Consider the following 26,267-nt stretch of genomic DNA (forward strand, 5'->3'; position numbering starts at 1 on the left):
TTGAAGTGACTTTTTACAGAACTCTATTTTTGTTTCCTTGAGTGGTTTTTGTAACTTTTCATTTTTAAGACTCTGTACATATTAATTGTTATTTCAAAATGTTATTGTCCCACAGTCCCGGAGTACTGTTCTTAACTAAGGGGGAATGTGGCACCCCTAGGGGTATTTGCCACAAAAATAGTTACTGACAGTAAGTACAAATACTAAAATAGCAAGACTGCACTACCACCTCCGGCCAGAAGGGGGAGCTCCAGAGACTCCCCTTGATCCATTCTGGTCTGAGAGAAGAAATGGCAGTTGGGCCAAGGAGCTGATAGTGAGAGGTCATACAGTTGAATCTCTAACAGCCCTGTGACTGTTACCAGGCCTAAATCACCGGCCTGAGGAGAAGAGGGATAGAGAAAAAGGACATTGTGAGAACCGGGTAGCATTAATCACTACCCAGAACAGGCGCAAAGACGGATACCGGATCCGTGGCTGTATTCATTATATATAATACAGCAACCGGAAAAACGTGAGGTGATATCAGCTTCACTAGGGCCGGACGCAGCAACAGATACAGAGTTCAGCGGTACTCCCAGAGGGGGTAAACCGATAAAAGGACTCGGGTTGCCCGTCGAACCAGGACCCGGAGGGGACAGATTGGGCCGGCAGCCAGTTCACATACAGCAGCAGGGCCACACAGAAATTGCGCACAATAAGAGGCGAAGACCCCGGCAGGGTCAAAGTAACTCAGAGTTCCCATACAGACTCCGGTGACAGGACTGGTTGTAAATCCTTTTATGTTAAAGTAAACTGGTTAAACGTTTCAGTGCCTCAGTCTTTCATTTGGACAATAGCCATTTATCCAGGATCGAGATCGTCACCGCTGGGAGAACCTGCTGCTGATCAAGTAAGTGCCTGTCCCCTCATGATACGATACGATACGATACGATACGATACACTTTATTGATCCCGTGGGAAATTATGGATACCCCTTACACTGTGCATTGCCTGAGGCCACAGCACCGGGTCAAGCCACCCGTGACATCCCCCTCAAGAGACAGACTCCATTGGTCCGGTGCTGGGTATCCCGGTCTCCTGGGCGTCACAGCAGCAAAACCTGATACCTGCTGCATTTTGCAAAAACGCAGCTCTTTGACAAAACAGTCAGGGAAAAAAACAAGGCGTGTGTATGAGATTTCTGAAAACTCATAGAATTTGCTGGTATGGTAAAACGCAGCAGAAAATTTGCCATAGATTATAATGGATACATGTTTTATCTGGGAAGAAGATAGACAAAACACCTATGTGCATCACAAACATCTGAATGAGACCTAAGTTATAGATAGGTAAAATATGTTGACAATATATCGATGGAAGGGTGGATAGACAGAAAGATAGATAGATAGATAGATAGATAGATAGATAGATAGATACAGTTGGGGCCAGAAATATTTGGACAGTGACACAAGTTTTGTTATTTTAGCTGTTTACAAAAACATGTTCAGAAATACAATTATATATATAATATGGGCTGAAAGTGCACACTCCCAGCTGCAATATGATAGTTTCCACATCCAAATCGGAGAAAGGGTTTAGGAATCATAGCTCTGTAATGCATAGCGTCCTCTTTTTCAAGGGACCAAAAGTAATTGGACAATGGACTCTAAGGGCTGCAATTAACTCTGAAGGCGTCTCCCTCGTTAACCTGTAATCAATGAAGTAGTTAAAAGGTCAGGGGTGGATTCCAGGTGTGTGGTTTTGCATTTGGAAGCTGTTGCTGTGAGCAGACAACATGCGGTCAAAGGAACTCTCAATTGAGGTGAAGCAGAACATCCTGAGGCTGAAAAAAAAGAAAAAATCCATCAGAGAGATAGCAGACATGCTTGGAGTAGCAAAATCAACAGTTGGGTACATTCTGAGAAAAAAGGAATTGACTGGTGAGCTTGGGAACTCAAAAAGGCCTGGGCGTCCACGGATGACAACAGTGGTGGATGATCGCCGCATACTTAATTTGGTGAAGAAGAACCCGTTCACAACATCAACTGAAGTCCAGAACACTCTCAGTGAAGTAGGTGTATCTGTCTCTAAGTCAACAGTAAAGAGAAGACTCCATGACAGTAAATACAAAGGGTTCACATCTAGATGCAAACCATTCATCAATACCAAAAATAGACAGGCCAGAGTTAAATTTGCAGAAAAACACCTCAAGAAGCCAGCTCAGTTCTGGAAAAGTATTCTATGGACAGATGAGACAAAGATCAACCTGTACCAGAATGATGGGAAGAAAAAAGTTTGGAGAAGAAAGGGAACGGCACATGATCCAAGGCACACCACATCCTCTGTAAAACATGGTGGAGGCAACGTGATGGCATGGGCATGCATGGCTTTCAATGGCACTGGGTCACTTGTGTTTATTGATGACATAAGAGCAGACAAGAGTAGCCGGATGAATTCTGAAGTGTACCGGGATATACTTTCAGCCCAGATTCAGCCAAATGCTGCAAAGTTGATTGGACGGCGCTTCATAGTACAGATGGACAATGACCCCAAGCATACAGCCAAAGCTACCCAGGAGTTCATGAGTGCCAAAAAGTGGCACATTCTGCAATGGCCAAGTCAATCTCCAGATCTAAACCCAATTGAGCATGCATTTCACTTGCTCAAATCCAGACTTAAGATGGAGAGACCCACAAACAAGCAAGACCTGAAGGCTGCGTCTGTAAAGGCCTGGCAAAGCATTAAGAAGGAGGAAACCCAGCGTTTGGTGATGTCCATGGGTTCCAGACTTAAGGCAGTGATTGCCTCCAAAGGATTTGCAACAAAATATTGAAAATAAAAATATTTTGTTTGGGTTATGTTTATTTGTCCAATTACTTTTGACCTCCTAAAATGTGGAGTGTTTGTAAAGAAATGTGTACAATTCCTACATTTTCTATCAGATATTTTTGTTCAACCCTTCAAATTAAACGTTACAATCTGCACTTGAATTCTGTTGTAGAGGTTTCATTTCAAATCCAATGTGGTGGCATGCAGAGCCCAACTCGCGAAAATTGTGTCACTGTACAAATATTTCTGGCCCTAACTGTAGATACAATATTTGCCTAGTCCCTGAAATACCATGTAAATCCATAGGACTTGGCCTATGTCAGGGTGAATAGATCATCTCTCCTCCTGAGGCTGAGAACTGTCACTTACTTGGAATAAAGAAGTGGCTTCATAGTCTATTTTCTCATGCACGTAAATTGCTCCACTGTCTTCATTTATATGGAAAAGCCCTTTGGGTTCTTCATCCACTCCTTTACCCTGCAGCTTATATATAAGTTGATCATCGTCTTCCAGTTGCACCTGCCAGATACCAGGAAAAGGGTTCAAAGAAAGACAAAAATATAATGCAGTGTCATTAAAATATACGTGCCAAGGTTGCCCACAGGGCATGTGACACTCCAGTACACCCCTAAGGCAGCAAAACCTATTAACCAAAATTCACGTGATGTGTGTATTCATTGTGTCATCTTTCATAAGTGTGACAACCAAATGGGATTATTTTTAGGTATACTATATTGCTAATGAAATCAGCAGTATCAGGAAAATGTTACTGAATATTAAACCGGCCTTAATCAGCATACTGAGAGTTGTAGTATTCCAACAAAAGTAGAAATGCTAGTTGAGCTCCATCATCTCACAAGCAATATGTATAATGAGTACAGACACAACATAAAAGCTTGTCGTTGTTGTAAAATACTTTTTCCAAAAATGACATGGCCACTGCTGGGAGGTCCATATATTTTGTAGATCTTCAATTGAGTAAATCACATTGGAATCCCAAGCAAAAGACTCCAGGTAGGAGAAGAGAATGGAGCTAAAAGAGGAGGCTCCTCGGGGGCATAACAACTGTGGTCACAAGAGGGGGGACTGCAACTGGGTTCTGGAGGGTCTTCACAGAAGCAGCGGTCACCCTTCGGTGAGCAAATTACAAAAAGGAGGGAGCAGAATGAAGAACTGAAAGGAGTAAAATGAAGAACTGTAGAAGGGGTAGCATGCCACGGAGTCATGAATGGGAGTGGCAGGGTGCAGAATGATGAGCCAACAAACAGTGAGTGGAAAGTGGGGAGGTTATGTGGAATGATGTGGAGAGATGGAACGGAATGACAAGCCAACGAGTGGAGCACTGCAAAATAAAAAGAACAGGGGAATTCAATAGTTTGCATTGGGGCTCATTGTTACAGAACCCCCAGCACCAAGAATATGTTATGCAGTATATGTATGTATAATAGTGTCCATGTGAAATGCATCAGTCCACAGGCAGCGCCCCTGGACAAGATATTCTCTTTCTGACCTCCCCCACCTTTGAAATTCCCACAGTAAATATCGGCAGGCTCCGGCCCCCTGCGGCTATTGAAATGTATGTCTGGCCTGCTGTTTTCCTATTGGCCTGCCCGGTGTATCTGTGTTATATATTCTGTGTGCTGTAAATAAAGGGTGTTCTTAGACTGGAAATACGTGGAGAAGCAGTCAGCTTTTATATGCTCTCATGTAATCAAGAAATTCCTGCCAGCGTCCTTCATTCAGAATCTAGCAAAAGCAGAGTGGACCTCCTGAAACACGGGGGGTGCTGAAAGAGGTACTCCAGCACAGTAGATTCCGTTACACTCATTATAATCTAGATAGACCCCTCGGGAGGTACCATGGAATGACCAGTAGTTGGGTTCCATTTATAAGTTTCTTTGAGTAACATCAAAATCTAGTTACGTCACTGAGGTTCCCCCTTTAGATACAATATTATCCTGTATGTCAAATACAGTATATGGATGTTTATTTGTGGGGTTTCTATAAATAAAAATACTAAAAACACCATTATTATTTTAATTTAGTATGATATATTTAGAACTTTATTTACTTGTATCTTAACTTTATCTATGTATTATTATATTTTATGTTACCAACTCTATATTACCATATAGCATAGGGACAGTAAATGTACTCCCTGGAGATAACGTGTATACTTCTTGGGGTAACTCAGGTTGTAGAATGGGAATTATGCCCTTTATGTTATAACATAGCAATGAAAATAGTATGGTGTCAAAAAAGCTGACCAATTGCATTGTATGCATGTACTAACTTACCCATTGTAACCCACGTGAGAATGCATAGTCCCCTTGGGGCTGCCTGTTTTGCTGTGCATTCTCACCTGGGTTACAATGGGTAAGATAACCACAGCATGATTTGATCTCCTTTCCACCACATATTTTTATGTGGTTCTTATTGCTTTTGCATTTTTTTGGCACTGGGCCGATACCCATTGTACCCCCTATATACAGTATATTCCTTATGGAGATCACCTGATAGTATATAGTGTACCAAAATATTATAATGAGACATTGAAATTGGTCACTATTTTTCACACCTTTTATGCTTACACTGTGAACATTGGTTTCTTGGCATACCACTTTTATGCGGATATAGGTTTCTTGACTTACCCTATATTGTTTTATGTGAGATTGCATTTTTGTGACATCCCGTGCCATCACCTTCTGCTGTTTTACTTCTTATTTTTGCATTGCTTATATCATGTTATTGTGATTTTCTCATGTTTAATAAACTTTGTTATATTTTTATATTTTTGTTTTCTGGACTTTTCTTGACTCCTGGTCGCCTATAGGTCTTATCATATTTATAGGTGTATGACTAGGCTGTGTGAAGGTGGAGAAGATGGTGTAACACCTCGCTGTAGACCCATGTATGAACATGTACTATATTTTATGTGTTATCCTTCTGGACACTGCAGTTCCTGTTAGTTAGGGGTGACAGGGTTAAGTGTAGGGCCGGTCCATAGTTAGGGAGTAGTCATAGGGACATGTGGATTAGTTCCTGGGAGTGAGGGAAGTTGTTAGTGAGCAGGAGACAAGAAAGGATACCCTCAGATAGACCTGGAGACCAGCTGTGAAGGAAGGCAAGGTCAGTCAGGCTGGGGTAGTAAGGTGGCAGCTAGCGAGTCGTCCCTTACAGTGGCCACAGCTAAACAAATTGACCCATGGGGTCCTAGAGTGTAGTTTGGGTGAAGTGGTCACAGCGAAACACATTGACCCGTGTGGGTCTGTACCAGTAAGACTGAGTTACCCAATTTGCCCTGCTGTTCATCTGTAACATTCACCACAATCCGTGACCACCAAGAATATGTATTGCGCAGAAGAAAATAGCAAGCTTATTTCCTGCTACCCTCTGTACATAAGTTTAATTGACAGTAAAAAGGACTTTATTTTTACAAATTTGTGTGGTTTACCCATTATGGGTTTAAAAGGGTCTGGCACTGCACAAATTGTGTCAGAAATGAACCTGAAGATGTCCACAGCAGTAATACAACCACACACACCCAGTCAGGACCCCTGTTTTTATGTAGCGTGTTGAGTCATGGAAGCCAAGTACCTCACCTATGGCTACCACCGTGCGCCACGCTACATAAGAGTGATCAAACAGACCATGAAGCATTTAGATTTTATCTGCATGACAACAAAATATTATGTAGTCATTTTCCCAGTCCCCAGTCCATACTGGGAATGGAAGCATAACTCACAGTGGAAAATACTTTATAATAAAAGACCACATCCATGTTGACCATCTGCATATTAATAGAAATAATTTATATAATAGGTTGAGACAGTGTGCAATTATATTACATTACTATTCTTGTACTGATTTTGAGAGACAGACTGTATTATTCTCCAGAGCTGCCCTCACTAAATTTTGTTAGAAACCATTGACAAAGCCCTAAATTCTTAGCTTACAACCAGACCAAAGTCTGCGGGAACATTGAAGGGTACCTGTCACCTGGTTTTTGCAACTCCAGCATGATAAAGGAACAGAGAACTTGATTCCAGTGATGTATTATTTACTAGGCTGCTTGCTGCAATTTTGATGAAATCACTTTTATCTGTTGAAGACGTACCAGTTCTCTGAATGCTGAGCTCTGTATAACCCCGCCTACACCATTGATAAGCTGCTTTCTGTCTACACTCTGCATAGGCATAAAGCTGCCAATTAGTGGTGGGAGTGAGCTAAACTAGAGCTCATGAATATGGAGAATTACATGGCAGCGAGTTTATGTTACATGCACGCCACTAAGGCCATGAGGGCGATGCAAAGGAAACATGAGTTCTTTTTGAATCCTGGAGAAACCTTACTCAGGGCTACCATTAATTATAATTCTTCACAATAGAGGGGAGGTAACGGTTTACAAGCACAGAGCTATGACAGGGTTCTGATCTGAAGTTGATCACAAGGATTTTATTCAAGCTTCTGTTCATCACACAGAATCAGTACTTTTTATGCAATGCTTTAGCAACAGATATAAATTCACAGATAATTTATCTTCACAGATAACTTCTCTTCCGACACAAGTGTCTTAACCTAAGCAGAATTGTACATTTCTCATGCAGTGAGGTGGGGGGAGGGGATGAGTCCGGTGCTGTAGCTCTCTCAATTCTATTTTGAGGTAATAAAGATGCTTCTGGCTGTTCTGGTGATTCTATGATTACAGAAATCACTTCCCAGGAAGAACTGGGCTATACAGTTTGTCTGAATTCAGTCTGATAGGAGACTTTCTAACACACATCTTGGATGTCCAGGACACACTAACAACTTTCCCAGGATTCCCTGGAGAAGAGCTAACCAACTCCCTGTCAGTTATAACCATTTTAACCTCTATAGTTGCTGGATGATTGTAAATCATGTCACACTTCCTAGTCCTCTAGTGATAATCTGTTGCTGATAAAACAGTGATTTTATCAAAACTACAACAAGCAACCCATTAAGTGATATATCGCTAGAATCAGAGACTTTGTTCCTACATTATTCTGCTCTCAACTCAGATGGCAAAAACGTGGTGACAGATTCCCTTTAAGTAAGTAGGCAATGCTAGAAGATCTCAGCTCTGAAGTCTGCAGAATTGTGAATGAGGCTCTGGTGTATAACACAAGCTGTAAATTGTTTTTAAAGATAAAAATTCACTTTAGCATGACTGAACTTTCTTGGTTTCATTCTTAGCAAGCTGCCATTAAATATTTGGACAACTTTTGTAATGGAGTTTGTAAGTTCTCTTGGTTGGGCCTATTCACTTTGGTGCTAAGGTAGCTGGAATCAATGTAGGGGTGGTTATTATGAAAGGGGATGGGGAGTGGGAAACAAACTTCAGGGCCTGGTGTTTGTGGGACTGCAAATACCTCTTTCCCATAAGAAGTCACCTGTATTATTAATGGCACAAAGAGGCTTGCTACACATTTTGCATTCAGGCATTGTGAGTATAATGATGCCAACATTATTATTCATAGTTCACATTGGCATAAGAGACTTGTGTGTAGCGCCCCCTGTCTAAATGCACTTTATATTACTCGTCATGTCTGTAGCAGACATCTTACCAACCCCCAGCTACACAATAGGGACTGCATTACATTCCATGTTCAGCACTGTGTTATTATAAGAAAACAGAGACAATTGTATCTCAGGTAGTAGATGATTGCAGAACATAATTACTTGAGCAGTATGGCAAGCTTATTAAGAAGTAAGAACAGTAAATGCCAAAATAATTAGCAGAAGGTGAGCATGTGGGAAGTATCACAAAAGATTCCTGCAAGTGCATTCCTGCGACGTTAAAAGGGCCAGTAACTTCATCTGAGCGATGTGCCTGATTATAAAAGCCGGTAAATGGCTGGAATGTTATGTGGCTGTAAAATGGCATTCATGGGTTGTTTTGCAGTCACAATAACATAATTAATTCCACAGTCTTCAGCATCTGTTGCCTATTGCTGTTAAGCTATTTAATTTCTTTCCTAAAAATAAGCAGTGCTTCCCCATGTAATACTTGAGGTCCTTAATTAGTTTTCCCTTCTTTTTACATATATTGAACATTACTTATCCTGTACTGATCCTGAGTTACATTCTGTATTATACCCCAGGGCTGCACTCACTATTCTGCTGGTGGAATCACTGTGTACATACATTACATTACTTATCCTGTACTGATCCTGAGTTACATCCTGCATTATACTCCTGAGCTGCACTCACTATTCTGCTGGTGGAGTCACTGTGTACATACATTACATTACTTATCCTGTACTGATCCTTAGTTACATCCTGCATTATACTCCTGAGCTGCACTCACTATTCTGCTGGTGGAGTCACTGTGTACATACATTACATTACTTATCCTGTACTGATCCTTAGTTACATCCTGTGTTATACTCCAGAGCTGCACTCACTATTCTGCTGGTGGAGTCACTGAGTACATACATTACATTACTTATCCTGTACTGATCCTGAGTTACATCCTGCATTATACTCCTGAGCTGCACTCACTATTCTGCTGGTGGAGTCACTGTGTACATACATTACATTACTTATCCTGTACTGATCCTTAGTTACATCCTGCATTATACTCCTGAGCTGCACTCACTATTCTGCTGGTGGAGTCACTGTGTACATACATTACATTACTTATCCTGTACTGATCCTTAGTTACATCCTGTGTTATACTCCAGAGCTGCACTCACTATTCTGCTGGTGGAGTCACTGAGTACATACATTACATTACTTATCCTGTACTGATCCTGAGTTACATCCTGTATTATACTCCAGAGCTGCACTCACTATTCTGCTGGTGGAGTCACTGAGTACATACATTACTTATCCTGTATTGATCCTGAGTTACATCCTGTATTATACTCCAGAGCTGAACTCACTATTCTGCTGGTGGAGTCACTGTGTACATACATTACATTACTTATCCTGTACTGATCCTGAGTTACATCCTGTATTATACCCCAGAGCTGCACTCACTATTCTGCTGGTGAATCACTGTGTACATACATTACATTACTCATCCTGTACTGATCCTGAGTTACATCCTGTATTATACTCCAGAGCTGAACTCACTATTCTGCTGGTGGAGTCACTGTGTACATACATTACATTACTTATCCTGTACTGATCCTGAGTTACATCCTGTATTATACCCCAGAGCTGCACTCACTATTCTGCTGGTGAATCACTGTGTACATACATTACATTACTTATCCTGTACTGATCCTGAGTTACATCCTGTATTATATACCAGAGCTGTACTCACTGTTCTGCTGGTGCAGTCACTGTGTACATACATTACATTACTTATCCTGTACTGATCTTGAGTTACATCCTGTATTATACTCCAGAGCTGCACTCACTATTCTGCTGGTGGAGTCACTGAGTACATACATTACTTATCCTGTACTGATCCTGAGTTACATCCTGTATTATACTCCAGAGCTGCACTCACTATTCTGCTGGTGGAGTCACTGTGTACACACATTACATCAGTATTCCTGATTTACATGATGTATTATACCCCAGAGCTGCACTCACTGTTATGCTGGTGGAGTCACTTTCTAACTACAGTATGCTATGTGCTGTTAGCTAATCTTTTGCAAGACATATAGTCATTATAGGACATTATATAATGTATATGGTTTAATTCCATCTATTGTGTTTGTTTTACTTTGCTGTCATCTACTGGCCATTGTTATATTGTGTAGTTCATGTAATATTACTCTGCTTTAACCATAATACCTTCCTTTCTGCAACTCCTCCTATCTATCTCACTTCCTTCTTCTTGGTCAGCGCCATCTTGTATAACACATGCTTCAGGACTGGAGAAATGATTCTCTTGTTACAACTAACTTCGTGCTTCTAACCTGCAGTACTAGCTTCTACCTCATCTTCATCCCTTCATCATCCCTGATAGCTCACCTCATCGCATCAAGGTACTGTATCATCCTTCCGGACTAATCACGTGCAGTTCATCAGGAATATTAGCACAAGTTAGTGAGTTAATAAGTTGATGCTATCTGCTATTGCTCATACAGAGAACTGTGTTCACATCCTTCAGACACATCTCACCCACATACATCGGTGACAGAATATGTTACATTAATTTTCTTAATCCTTTGGCACAGCCTGTATTACACTCCGCAGTTATACTCACAATTCAACTGTTTGCTATTGGAAAAAGTAAACAGGAACAATCACTTATTGATGATACTCTGATTTTATACTGAAATATTAGATTGATTGTACAGTGTCTGCTATAAAATGTCATATATCCCTGTGTTTGACTTCTCATATGAAGTGTCATTTGGTCAAACAGAAGTTCACATGTAGAGAACTTCCACCTCCCCAACATGATGTCTATATACCCGACATGGACATATAGCGGGAGTGCACAGCTTGTTACCTGAGGGTTTACATATCACATTGATGCCTTTCTGTACAACCTTAAACAAAGTCTGGAGGCCGCTCACGTATATTTTCCATGCTAGGGAGTAGAGTCAGATAGCACCGTAAGGACGGGTGACTATTAATGGTGCGCTGTGTGGTCACATCTGTGACCAAGTCATCATCAAGGTAAGGAATAGATAAAGTAAAGAAGAGGAAATGCATGACGCCGCCATATTCATTGTGGTTTATGGGAGAATACAAAGACTCAACTGTGTCAGTGTGTCGCATAAACTACCATTGAGAAAGCTGAATCCACCATCTCTTCATTTCTGGATTGTGAATGGAAGGGAAGACGCCATCTATCCTCCTGATATTTGAGAGTCCTAAAGACGGAATCAGTGCCCATTACATATTTATGTTGTGATCTTCATGATTTTTTATTGCGGCCCATTGGGTTCGTTTAATCTGACAATGTGGCCTTGTGATCAAGGTGTCTGTTGTCTAAGTTAGAAAATCCATTTTAAAATACCCAGAAGTTATAGAAGTCATTTCCTGTTCAGGACCCTCATGTATTTGAGTAAAGCATCATTCTTTGGAGAACCTGGCACATCCATGCATTACACGGATAGCCCGCTCACTGCCATGTGAACTGTCTAATTTTTTTTTTACCACAGGAGAGAATTGAACAGGTCACATCTGAAAGCCTAAGATCTGGTAGGATCTCTTTAAATAGGACCTGTCACTTGCCATACATATGATTTTTTTATCTGCTGCAAATGCTGCTGTTCCTCTGAGATTGGCGACGTTTTTCTTTTGTTCGTACGCATCTCCATTCCTGAGATATGGCCTCCTTTTCCCTGTATATAAATCTAGTCTTTTCAACCATGTGGGTGTGGTCTTTAGCTCTTCTTTAAGGAAGTCTTCTTGAGGGCCACACCCACTTTGGTTGAAAAGGCTAGATTTATATACAGGGAAGAGGAGGCCATATCTCAGGAATGGAGAGGCGTAGGAACAAAATAAAATCATTACAAGATTCAGGAGAATAGCGTCATTTTTTCTAGATAAAAAAAATTACATATTATGGCAAGTGGCAGGTCCCCTTTAAGTGTTCATTGTCATTTTACACAAGGAAATACTGCAGTTCTTACCGTGCCAATTAGTTTGGGGTAAGGACCTGGCAACTCTTCTTCAAGGGTGAAGGTGTCGATGATCCAATCTCTCTTCTGGCGGCTTTGTGCGATGCTGCGCTGCAATCTCTGTTGGAACATGAGTAGTGACAGAGTAACATGAAGACATATTTCATATTTACTGACAGTGGAGCAGCCTTATCAGAACCAAAAATAATGACAGTATCTATTAATTGTCATCATTTAGTGACAACTCAAAGTAAACAGCTGTTACCTGGGGCTCCACATTTAAAAAGGTAATTGCACCACATTGCACTTTAATTAGGCATGCATGCAGACTTTCTACACTACATATTCAGCTTCTCTAATTTCTAGGTACTAACTTGAGTCATTTAAAAAATGCTCCGAGCAGGAACAAAAGAAAGTATCTACGATGAAGGCATGTATGGCAAACAATGGTGGGTGTGCCGGATCCTGTTATTCCACCGCCCCAGGTAGAAGCTTTTACTTTGAACAATATCCTCAGAAGCACATGGCCAAGGCAGTCAGGCTAAGAGGGCAAATGCCTAGGGAGCATAGCTAAAGGGGCAATAACACATTTTTTCTACTCACGCGTCAATATTTAAGCAAAAAATTCACTCAGTATAATTTTTGTCACTTGTCGGTCCCACCCTACTCTCCAGGTATCACCCACAAAGTAACAAACTCTACGTAATTACACAATATCGAATCAAACTTTCTCTTGAACCCATCTTAGAAGAACAAATTGTATAAAGAGGACATTGGGTAAAAGGGGTGTTCTTGAGACTACAACTCTTTTCATATGCCCTAATAGGCATACAGACAACATGTGGGGAAACGGGGTTTTCAATTGTTCACCTCTATTATGGGTGGAGCCATGTTAGGAGATAGCTGCCTCTGTTCAGTCATCTTTATATGTATAAAAATGAATTTCTATTGTATATTACTATGCATGACCAAATAGCTGGACCAATCTGCCCCAAATTTGGCACATACTGTAGATTAATCATCCAAAAATGGAGCACAGTAGTCAATATTAATTTACAGCCAAAACGACTGCACCAATCTGCAACAAATTTGCCTCAAGGGTAAATCGGGCTCTTCGAAAGGTTTTAGAATAGGTTTCAGATCTTTAAGACCTACTGTTCTCAACATATTTACGAAAAACAGAATACAAAGGCAACTATTAAATGAAATGTCTTTTGGACATCATTATAGAGAACAACTCAGATATTTTGGTTACATATCAGTAGCAAAAGAAGGGAACTGTTAAACTACCGCGTGATGGAAGGGTGGCAGCAGCAGCAAGCAGCTCCTGTATCAGTGATTAGATGTTCTGTGGTACTCTGGGGTTAGGTTCTCAGCAAATGACGAGGGTCCTCAGTGTGTTTGTGGTGGTGCTATTATTGTTTTTAAGTGTCTGATTTTAATTATTAGAAAACAACTACAAATGGCATCACTCTCTGTAGGTCTTGGCACATACAGCTCATTGATTTCAACTGACACCATGTAATGCATTATTTCTCCAAGACCAGTACTGTAGAATAATCTAGTTTCCTTGCAAATTACTAACAATCTTTGGAATCCCAGTAGCAAGACATTTTTTTTATTTAGGGCTACCTTCTTATCTGCCTCTTACCTACCTATCTTCTGTAGAACTACAAACCAAAAAATACAGCGGCACACTGATGTAATGTAGCTCCAATTACTTCCATAGCATGACCATATAGGCATGTTCAGCCAATGTTAGCATAAAGTGTATAGGGAAGCTCTTACAGTCAGTACAGGAAGGTATAGGAGATCTCCATACATTACAGTCTACACTTGTTAACAAGACTCTGATTAAGTTATTGTGAAACAATAATCCTTTACCTTCCTTTTTAAGAACTATTTTTAAGTTTGCAGCACAGCAAGAAAAAATATCACTTTTTCAAGGTACTGAAAGGTGAGAAATAAGTCACTGTTTTTTCTATGATATCGGGAAGATTTTTTTTCCTTCTCTTCTCACTCACCAAAGATTATTTAATGCTTAGGAGGACTAATTGGTTGTCCACATCACCTGGTAGAATGATGGCACATTCAGCGTCGCAATACCTTGACAGTGTGAGATATTTCCTAGGAGATTAGTTACTGACCCTGCAGGCATCTACCAGAATACTGTTCAAAAAAACACAACGTAGAACATAGACATGTAAAAAAATATATCAAACAGAAATACTAAATTGACTGGTAGAAGGTAACAAATTAGCAGGAGGAAGACTGCAAGCGCTAATGTGATTAGAGGAGACAGATGTCGAATTGATGAGCAAAATTTGTTTCTTACAAAGACCCAATAACCTCTGAAAGATTCAACTTATAAAAACAGACTAATAGCACAAACTAAATCTAATCGTAAATGGTATATAGTAAAGACATAGACATGGAGACTATTTTCCATTACCTACAGATGCCCAAATGGCCAATAATGACTAATGCAAGCATTCATTCCATGGAAGCACTGTCTATACAGACTGTGAAGGCAAGGTGGTCCCATTCCAGAGGTGGTATGACCATACACGAATCTTCATCTGCCTACCAAAAGTTCAAGATTCCCTTAGAATAGACAAGCCGTCCATCCAAAGACACACTCTTTTTTGCTGAGAGATGAGTTTGGAGGTGGTTAATATGGACAACTTTTACTCTATACTTGCTCTAAATGGCTAACATCTTCAAACCTTAAGACATACGGCAAAGTAGAATCTCAATATCAAGATCCTGTATTGGTAACAGGTTGGTCACTTGATGTTATTTGATGGTTGCTTGCGAGGATTCATAGAAAATCAGGGTTTCTTAAATTCAATTTAATTACACATTAACAAGGCATTCTTGATCCAGTGCTGGGACTTTATAACATTAACAATAATGTGTCAGTTGTGGCACCCCTGAGGTACTGCACCTCATCCAGAGGTGCTGTATCCCACTCTCGGGTAAGGAGGGAGCACTACCCAGGACTCTAACACTCACATCAAACACACACCAGTTCAGTTGGGGCTCCTGTGCGTACCCTTAGGGAGGAAGGCCTCATCCTAGGCTGGATAGGAATGGGTGGTGGGAGTGGGTGGGGTAGGTGGAGTAGGGGAGGAGCAGATTAGAGGGGAGTCAGTCAGGAGGGAGGAGATGGAGTGGCGCAGACAAGGAGAGAAGAAGCTCCTTATCAGAGGGAGCTACAGAGAGAGAAAAGACCAAAAGAGAGAGATTGCAGAGAAGGAGAGAGGAAGAAAGGGTCCTAGGGACACGGGAAGTGCAGAAGCCACCCGTGGGGCCTGTATCTAGGCATGGAGGGCCCAAGCTGCATTCAGGGGACCAGCCCCAAGTTAGTGGAATACTTCAAGTTCAGCTAAGAAACCGGAGACTGTGACTTTTGCAAGAGTTACAGCCACATCTACCCTTAACTCGCCAAAAAAGGCAGCCGGATAGAATCCAGGGGACTCAGAGGACGTCGCCCAACCAGGTTTGTGGCTGCTGGCTTGGGACACTGTGGGTGAGATTCTGGGCAGGAGAAGTGAAAGCCAGTGTAGTGAGATGGCCAGAGAAAGGCATACGAAAGGAGTCCTGGAGAAGTGCATCCCAATCTACCTGGGAGTTTGCTGGGCCATTGACCCGGAGAACACAGCTGGCGTTTGTGGACTGGAGAACTGTAAGTAAAGTGGAAACTGCACCTTACTGTATCCTTGCATTATTTCTACAACACCTACCCGGCCTACCACTACCACCATCATCTTATCATTTACTCATACAGTTGCCCTGGGGTCTAGCTCTACCTGTAGAGAGCTGTACCAACTCTGCTGCATCACCATCAGCCCCAGTGGACTCTGAAGCAGCATCGGCTAACACCTTTATTGCCGAGTACTACAGGTGGCATCACGAACAACCCCCTATAAACTTTATTTTTCCTTTTCATTCACTGGCTTTTTTATTGTATGCCTAGGGCCACTGATCGGGTCACTGCTGCCTTGACCTTCCCCTTTTAGAACTGTGTCGGACCCAGTACCGAGCATCCCCATGGCCTGTTATGACCTGGTGGTCAGGACAATAATGGACCTGGTGGATAAGAGCACACGGAATGACCTGATAGTTACTGATAATATAGGACGAGCTCTGGGACGTGGGAACTCTGCTGACCGCAATCCCTAAACCTATCAAACACACTAGAAATAGCCGTGGATTGCGCCTAACGCTCCGTATGCAACTCAGCACAGCCTAAGAAACTAGCTAGCCCTGAAGATAGAAAAATAAAGCCTACCTTGCCTCAGAGAAATTCCCCAAAGGAAAAGGCAGCCCCCCACATATAATGACTGTGAGTAAAGATGAAAATACAAACACAGAGATGAAATAGATTTAGCAAAGTGAGGCCCGACTTACTGAACAGACCGAGGATAGGAAAGGTTACTTTGCGGTCAGCACAAAAACCTACAAAAAGACCACGCAGAGGGCGCAGAAAGACCCTCCGCACCGACTCACGGTGCGGAGGGGCTCCCTCTGCGTCCCAGAGCTTCCAGCAAGCAAGACAACAAATTAAATAGCAAGCTGGACAGAAAAATAGCAAACCAAAGAAATACAAGCTGGAACTTAGCTTCTGATGGGAAGACAGGTCACAAGAACGATCCAGGAGAGAACTAGACCAATACTGGAACATTGACAGGTGGCCTGGAGCAAAGATCTAAGTGGAGTTAAATAGAGCAGCCAGTTAACGAATTAACCTCGTCACCTGTGAAAGGAAACTCAGAAACACCCACAGCCACCAGAGAAAGTCCATGGACAGAACCAGCCGAAGTACCATTCATGACCACAGGAGGGAGCCCGACAACAGAATTCACAACAGTACCCCCCCTTGAGGAGGGGTAACCGAACCCTCACCAGAGACCCCAGGCCGACCAGGACGAGCCAAATGAAAGGCACGAACCAGATCGGCAGCATGAACATCAGAGGCAAAAACCCAGGAATTATCTTCCTGACCATAACCCTTCCACTTGACCAGGTACTGGAGTTTCCTTCTCGAAATACGAGAATCCAAAATCTTCTCCACCACATACTCCAACTCCCCCTCGACCAACACCGGGGCAGGAGGATCAACGGATGGAACCACAGGCGCCACGTATCTCCGCAACAACGACCTATGGAACACATTATGGATGGCAAAAGAAGCAGGAAGGGCCAAACGAAATGACACAGGATTGATAACCTCAGAAATCTTATACGGACCAATGAAACGAGGCTTAAACTTAGGAGAGGAAACCTTCATAGGAACATAACGAGATGACAACCAAACCAAATCCCCAACACGAAGTCGGGGACCCACACAACGCCGGCGGTTAGCAAAACGTTGAGCCTTTTCCAGGGACAATGTCAAATTGTCCACCACATGAGTCCAAATCTGCTGCAACCTATCCACCACAGTATCTACACCAGGACAGTCTGAAGACTCAACCTGCCCTGAAGAGAAACACGGATGGAAACCAGAATTGCAGAAAAACGGCGAAACCAAAGTAGCCGAGCTGGCCCGATTATTAAGGGCGAACTCAGCCAACGGCAAAAAGGACACCCAATCATCCTGATCAGCAGAAACAAAGCATCTCAGATATGTTTCCAAAGTCTGATTAGTTCGTTCAGTTTGGCCATTTGTCTGAGGATGGAAAGCCGAGGAAAAAGACAAATCAATGCCCATCCTAGCACAAAAAGATCGCCAAAACCTCGAAACAAACTGGGAACCTCTGTCAGAAACGATGTTCTCCGGGATACCATGTAAACGAACCACATGCTGGAAAAATAATGGCACCAAATCAGAGGAGGAAGGCAATTTAGACAAAGGTACCAAATGGACCATCTTAGAAAAGCGATCACAAACCACCCAAATGACCAACATCTTTTGAGAGACGGGGAGATCCGAAATAAAATCCATAGAAATATGCGTCCAGGGCCTCTTCGGGACCGGCAAGGGCAAAAGCAACCCACTGGCACGAGAACAGCAGGGCTTAGCCCGAGCACAAGTCCCACTGGACTGCACAAAAGAACGCACATCCCGTGACAAAGACGGCCACCAAAAGGATCTAGCCACCAAATCTCTGGTACCAAAGATTCCAGAATGCCCAGCCAACACTGAACAATGAATCTCAGAGATAACTCTACTAGTCCATCTATCAGGGACAAACAGTTTCTCTGCTGGGCAACGGTCAGGTCTATCAGCCTGAAATTTTTGCAGCACCCGCCGCAAATCAGGGGAGATGGCAGACAAAATTACCCCCTCTTTGAGAATACCCGCCGGCTCAGGAACACCCGGAGAGTCAGGCACAAAACTCCTTGACAGGGCATCAGCTTTCACATTCTTAGAGCCCGGAAGGTACGAAACCACAAAATCAAAACGGGAGAAAAATAACGACCATCGAGCCTGTCTCGGATTCAACCGTTTAGCAGACTCAAGATAAGTCAAATTCTTGTGATCTGTCAAGACCACCACGCGATGCTTGGCTCCTTCAAGCCAATGACGCCACTCCTCGAATGCCCACTTCATGGCCAACAACTCTCGATTACCAACATCATAATTGCGCTCAGCAGGCGAAAACTTTCTAGAAAAGAAAGCACATGTGTTCATCACTGAGCAATCAGAACTTCTTTGCGACAAAACAGCCCCAGCTCCAATCTCAGAAGCATCCACCTCAACCTGAAACGGGAGTGAAACATCTGGCTGGCACAACACAGGGGCAGAAGAAAAACGACGCTTCAACTCCTGAAAAGCCTCTACAGCTGCAGAAGACCAATTGACCACATCAGCACCCTTCTTGGTCAAATCAGTCAACGGTTTAGCAACACTAGAAAAATTAGCGATGAAGCGCCGATAAAAATTAGCAAAGCCCAGGAACTTTTGCAGGCTTTTCACAGATGTCAGCTGAGTCCAATCGTAAATGGCTTGGACTTTAACAGGGTCCATCTCGATAGTAGAAGGGGAAAAAATGAACCCCAAAAATGAAACCTTCTGAACTCCAAAGAGACACTTTGACCCCTTCACAAACAAGGAATTCGCACGAAGGACCTGGAACACCATTCTGACCTGCTTCACATAAGACTCCCAATCATCCGAAAATACCAAAATATCATCCAAATACACAATCAGGAATTTATCCAGGTACTCTCGGAAGATGTCATGCATAAAGGACTGAAATACTGATGGAGCATTGGAAAGCCCGAATGGCATAACCAGGTACTCAAAATGGCCCTCGGGCGTATTAAATGCTGTTTTCCATTCATCGCCTTGTTTAATACGCACAAGATTATACGCCCCTCGAAGATCTATCTTGGTGAACCAACTAGCCCCTTTAATACGAGCAAACAAATCAGACAGCAATGGCAAAGGATACTGAAATTTGACTGTAATTTTATTGAGAAGGCGGTAATCAATACAAGGTCTCAAAGAACCATCCTTCTTGGCCACAAAAAAGAACCCTGCTCCTAACGGTGATGACGACGGGTGAATATGGCCTTTCTCCAAGGATTCCTTTATATAACTCCGCATAGCGGCGTGTTCTGGCACAGATAAATTAAACAATCGGCCCTTAGGAAACTTACTACCAGGAATCAAATTAATTGCACAATCGCAATCCCTATGAGGAGGTAGGGCACTGGCTTTGGGCTCATCAAATACATCCCGATAATCCGACAAAAACTCTGGAACTTCAGAAGGAGTGGAAGACGAAATAGACAAAAATGGAACATCACCATGTACCCCCTGGCAACCCCAGCTGGACACAGACATAGATTTCCAGTCCAATACTGGATTATGAACCTGTAGCCATGGCAACCCCAAAACGACCACATCATGCAGATTATGCAACAACAGAAAGCGGATATCCTCCTGATGTGCAGGAGCCATGCACATGGTCAATTGGGTCCAGTACTGAGGCTTATTCTTGGCCAAAGGCGTAGCATCAATTCCTCTCAATGGAATAGGATACTGCAAGGGCTCCAAGAAAAAACCACAGCGCCTAGCATACTCCAAGTCCATCAAATTCAGGGCAGCGCCTGAATCCACAAATGCCATAACAGAATTGGATGACAAAGAACAAATCAGAGTAACGGACAATAGAAATTTAGACTGTACCGTGCCAATGGTGTCAGACCTAGCGAACCGCTTAGTGCGCTTAGGACAATCGGAGATAGCATGAGTGGAATCACCACAGTAAAAACATAGCCCATTCCGACGTCTGTGTTCTTGCCGTTCAGCTCTGGTCAAAGTCCTATCACATTGCTCAGATAGTACCGCCAAATGGTGCACAGCTTTACGCTCACGCAAGCGTCGATCGATCTGAATGGCCAAAGACATAGACTCATTCAGACCAGCAAGCATGGGAAATCCCACCATGACATCCTTAAGGGCTTCAGAGAGACCCTTTCTGAAGATTGCTGCCAGGGCACATTCATTCCACTGAGTGAGCACAGACCACTTTCTAAACTTCTGACAATATATCTCCGCTTCATCCTGACCCTGACACAGAGCCAGCAAGATTTTCTCTGCCTGATCCACTGAATTAGGTTCGTCATAAAGCAATCCAAGCGCCAGGAAAAACGCATCAACATCACGCAATGCCGGATCTCCTGGTGCAAGGGAAAATGCCCAGTCTTGAGGGTCACTGCATAACAAAGAAATAATGATCTTTACTTGTTGAACAGGGTCACCTGAGGAGCGAGGTTTCAAGGCAAGAAACAATTTACAATTATTTTTGAAATTCAAGAACTTAGATCTATCACCAAAAAACAAATCAGGAATTGGAATCCTAGGCTCTGACATCGGATTCTGAACCACAAAATCTTGAATTTTTTGTACACTTATAGTGAGATTATCCATCAAAGAGGACAGACCTTGAATGTCCATGTCTACACCTGTGTTCTGAACCACCCAGATGTAAAGGGGAAAAGAGAGACAGAACACACTGCAAAGAAAAAAAAATGGTCTCAGAACTTCTCTTATCCCTCTATTGAGATGCATTAGTACTTTGGGCCACCTGTACTGTTATGACCTGGTGGTCAGGACAATAATGGACCTGGTGGATAAGAGCACACGGAATGACCTGATAGTTACTGATAATATAGGACGAGCTCTGGGACGTGGGAACTCTGCTGACCGCAATCCCTAAACCTATCAAACACACTAGAAATAGCCGTGGATTGCGCCTAACGCTCCCTATGCAACTCGGCACAGCCTAAGAAACTAGCTAGCCCTGAAGATAGAAAAATAAAGCCTACCTTGCCTCAGAGAAATTCCCCAAAGGAAAAGGCAGCCCCCCACATATAATGACTGTGAGTAAAGATGAAAATACAAACACAGAGATGAAATAGATTTAGCAAAGTGAGGCCCGACTTACTGAACAGACCGAGGATAGGAAAGGTTACTTTGCGGTCAGCACAAAAACCTACAAAAAGACCACGCAGAGGGCGCAGAAAGACCCTCCGCACCGACTTACGGTGCGGAGGTGCTCCCTCTGCATCCCAGAGCTTCCAGCAAGCAAGACAACAAATTAAATAGCAAGCTGGACAGAAAAATAGCAAACCAAAGAAATACAAGCTGGAACTTAGCTTCTGATGGGAAGACAGGTCACAAGAATGATCCAGGAGTGAACTAGACCAATACTGGAACATTGACAGGTGGCCTGGAGCAAAGATCTAAGTGGAGTTAAATAGAGCAGCCAGTTAACGAATTAACCTCGTCACCTGTGAAAGGAAACTCAGAAACACCCACAGCCACCAGAGAAAGTCCATGGACAGAACCAGCCGAAGTACCATTCATGACCACAGGAGGGAGCCCGACAACAGAATTCACAACAGTACCCCCCCTTGAGGAGGGGTAACCGAACCCTCACCAGAGACCCCAGGCCGACCAGGACGAGCCAAATGAAAGGCACGAACCAGATCGGCAGCATGAACATCAGAGGCAAAAACCCAGGAATTATCTTCCTGACCATAACCCTTCCACTTGACCAGGTACTGGAGTTTCCTTCTCGAAATACGAGAATCCAAAATCTTCTCCACCACATACTCCAACTCCCCCTCGACCAACACCGGGGCAGGAGGATCAACGGATGGAACCACAGGCGCCACGTATCTCCGCAACAACGACCTATGGAACACATTATGGATGGCAAAAGAAGCAGGAAGGGCCAAACGAAATGACACAGGATTGATAACCTCAGAAATCTTATACGGACCAATGAAACGAGGCTTAAACTTAGGAGAGGAAACCTTCATAGGAACATAACGAGATGACAACCAAACCAAATCCCCAACACGAAGTCGGGGACCCACACAACGCCGGCGGTTAGCAAAACGTTGAGCCTTTTCCAGGGACAATGTCAAATTGTCCACCACATGAGTCCAAATCTGCTGCAACCTATCCACCACAGTATCTACACCAGGACAGTCTGAAGACTCAACCTGCCCTGAAGAGAAACACGGATGGAAACCAGAATTGCAGAAAAACGGCGAAACCAAAGTAGCCGAGCTGGCCCGATTATTAAGGGCGAACTCAGCCAACGGCAAAAAGGACACCCAATCATCCTGATCAGCAGAAACAAAGCATCTCAGATATGTTTCCAAAGTCTGATTAGTTCGTTCAGTTTGGCCATTTGTCTGAGGATGGAAAGCCGAGGAAAAAGACAAATCAATGCCCATCCTAGCACAAAAAGATCGCCAAAACCTCGAAACAAACTGGGAACCTCTGTCAGAAACGATGTTCTCCGGGATACCATGTAAACGAACCACATGCTGGAAAAATAATGGCACCAAATCAGAGGAGGAAGGCAATTTAGACAAAGGTACCAAATGGACCATCTTAGAAAAGCGATCACAAACCACCCAAATGACCAACATCTTTTGAGAGACGGGGAGATCCGAAATAAAATCCATAGAAATATGCGTCCAGGGCCTCTTCGGGACCGGCAAGGGCAAAAGCAACCCACTGGCACGAGAACAGCAGGGCTTAGCCCGAGCACAAGTCCCACTGGACTGCACAAAAGAACGCACATCCCGTGACAAAGACGGCCACCAAAAGGATCTAGCCACCAAATCTCTGGTACCAAAGATTCCAGAATGCCCAGCCAACACTGAACAATGAATCTCAGAGATAACTCTACTAGTCCATCTATCAGGGACAAACAGTTTCTCTGCTGGGCAACGGTCAGGTCTATCAGCCTGAAATTTTTGCAGCACCCGCCGCAAATCAGGGGAGATGGCAGACAAAATTACCCCCTCTTTGAGAATACCCGCCGGCTCAGGAACACCCGGAGAGTCAGGCACAAAACTCCTTGACAGGGCATCAGCTTTCACATTCTTAGAGCCCGGAAGGTACGAAACCACAAAATCAAAACGGGAGAAAAATAACGACCATCGAGCCTGTCTCGGATTCAACCGTTTAGCAGACTCAAGATAAGTCAAATTCTTGTGATCTGTCAAGACCACCACGCGATGCTTGGCTCCTTCAAGCCAATGACGCCACTCCTCGAATGCCCACTTCATGGCCAACAACTCTCGATTACCAACATCATAATTGCGCTCAGCAGGCGAAAACTTTCTAGAAAAGAAAGCACATGTGTTCATCACTGAGCAATCAGAACTTCTTTGCGACAAAACAGCCCCAGCTCCAATCTCAGAAGCATCCACCTCAACCTGAAACGGGAGTGAAACATCTGGCTGGCACAACACAGGGGCAGAAGAAAAACGACGCTTCAACTCCTGAAAAGCCTCTACAGCTGCAGAAGACCAATTGACCACATCAGCACCCTTCTTGGTCAAATCAGTCAACGGTTTAGCAACACTAGAAAAATTAGCGATGAAGCGCCGATAAAAATTAGCAAAGCCCAGGAACTTTTGCAGGCTTTTCACAGATGTCAGCTGAGTCCAATCGTAAATGGCTTGGACTTTAACAGGGTCCATCTCGATAGTAGAAGGGGAAAAAATGAACCCCAAAAATGAAACCTTCTGAACTCCAAAGAGACACTTTGACCCCTTCACAAACAAGGAATTCGCACGAAGGACCTGGAACACCATTCTGACCTGCTTCACATAAGACTCCCAATCATCCGAAAATACCAAAATATCATCCAAATACACAATCAGGAATTTATCCAGGTACTCTCGGAAGATGTCATGCATAAAGGACTGAAATACTGATGGAGCATTGGAAAGCCCGAATGGCATAACCAGGTACTCAAAATGGCCCTCGGGCGTATTAAATGCTGTTTTCCATTCATCGCCTTGTTTAATACGCACAAGATTATACGCCCCTCGAAGATCTATCTTGGTGAACCAACTAGCCCCTTTAATACGAGCAAACAAATCAGACAGCAATGGCAAAGGATACTGAAATTTGACTGTAATTTTATTGAGAAGGCGGTAATCAATACAAGGTCTCAAAGAACCATCCTTCTTGGCCACAAAAAAGAACCCTGCTCCTAACGGTGATGACGACGGGTGAATATGGCCTTTCTCCAAGGATTCCTTTATATAACTCCGCATAGCGGCGTGTTCTGGCACAGATAAATTAAACAATCGGCCCTTAGGAAACTTACTACCAGGAATCAAATTAATTGCACAATCGCAATCCCTATGAGGAGGTAGGGCACTGGCTTTGGGCTCATCAAATACATCCCGATAATCCGACAAAAACTCTGGAACTTCAGAAGGAGTGGAAGACGAAATAGACAAAAATGGAACATCACCATGTACCCCCTGGCAACCCCAGCTGGACACAGACATAGATTTCCAGTCCAATACTGGATTATGAACCTGTAGCCATGGCAACCCCAAAACGACCACATCATGCAGATTATGCAACAACAGAAAGCGGATATCCTCCTGATGTGCAGGAGCCATGCACATGGTCAATTGGGTCCAGTACTGAGGCTTATTCTTGGCCAAAGGCGTAGCATCAATTCCTCTCAATGGAATAGGATACTGCAAGGGCTCCAAGAAAAAACCACAGCGCCTAGCATACTCCAAGTCCATCAAATTCAGGGCAGCGCCTGAATCCACAAATGCCATAACAGAATAGGATGACAAAGAACAAATCAGAGTAACGGACAATAGAAATTTAGACTGTACCGTGCCAATGGTGTCAGACCTAGCGAACCGCTTAGTGCGCTTAGGACAATCGGAGATAGCATGAGTGGAATCACCACAGTAAAAACATAGCCCATTCCGACGTCTGTGTTCTTGCCGTTCAGCTCTGGTCAAAGTCCTATCACATTGCTCAGATAGTACCGCCAAATGGTGCACAGCTTTACGCTCACGCAAGCGTCGATCGATCTGAATGGCCAAAGACATAGACTCATTCAGACCAGCAAGCATGGGAAATCCCACCATGACATCCTTAAGGGCTTCAGAGAGACCCTTTCTGAAGATTGCTGCCAGGGCACATTCATTCCACTGAGTGAGCACAGACCACTTTCTAAACTTCTGACAATATATCTCCGCTTCATCCTGACCCTGACACAGAGCCAGCAAGATTTTCTCTGCCTGATCCACTGAATTAGGTTCGTCATAAAGCAATCCAAGCGCCAGGAAAAACGCATCAACATCACGCAATGCCGGATCTCCTGGTGCAAGGGAAAATGCCCAGTCTTGAGGGTCACTGCATAACAAAGAAATAATGATCTTTACTTGTTGAACAGGGTCACCTGAGGAGCGAGGTTTCAAGGCAAGAAACAATTTACAATTATTTTTGAAATTCAAGAACTTAGATCTATCACCAAAAAACAAATCAGGAATTGGAATCCTAGGCTCTGACATCGGATTCTGAACCACAAAATCTTGAATTTTTTGTACACTTATAGTGAGATTATCCATCAAAGAGGACAGACCTTGAATGTC

General features: G+C 43.2%; 1 protein-coding gene across 2 annotated transcripts in view; it reads right to left on the minus strand.

Moving 5' to 3' along the window:
• LOC138664477 (cadherin-like protein 26) overlaps positions 1–26,267 on the minus strand; it is a 170,260-nt gene that overhangs the window by 66,130 nt on the left and 77,863 nt on the right. For both annotated transcript variants that reach the window (XM_069751209.1, XM_069751208.1), the window contains exons 3-4: positions 12,378–12,485; positions 3,181–3,330 (exon numbers count right to left, since the gene is read on the minus strand). In XM_069751209.1, the coding sequence (XP_069607310.1) occupies positions 3,181–3,330; positions 12,378–12,485 (258 nt within the window). The remainder of the gene's footprint in view (positions 1–3,180; positions 3,331–12,377; positions 12,486–26,267) is intronic.

This window comes from Ranitomeya imitator, chromosome 2, assembly GCF_032444005.1.
Source record: "Ranitomeya imitator isolate aRanImi1 chromosome 2, aRanImi1.pri, whole genome shotgun sequence".
Lineage (NCBI taxonomy): Eukaryota > Metazoa > Chordata > Amphibia > Anura > Dendrobatidae > Ranitomeya > Ranitomeya imitator.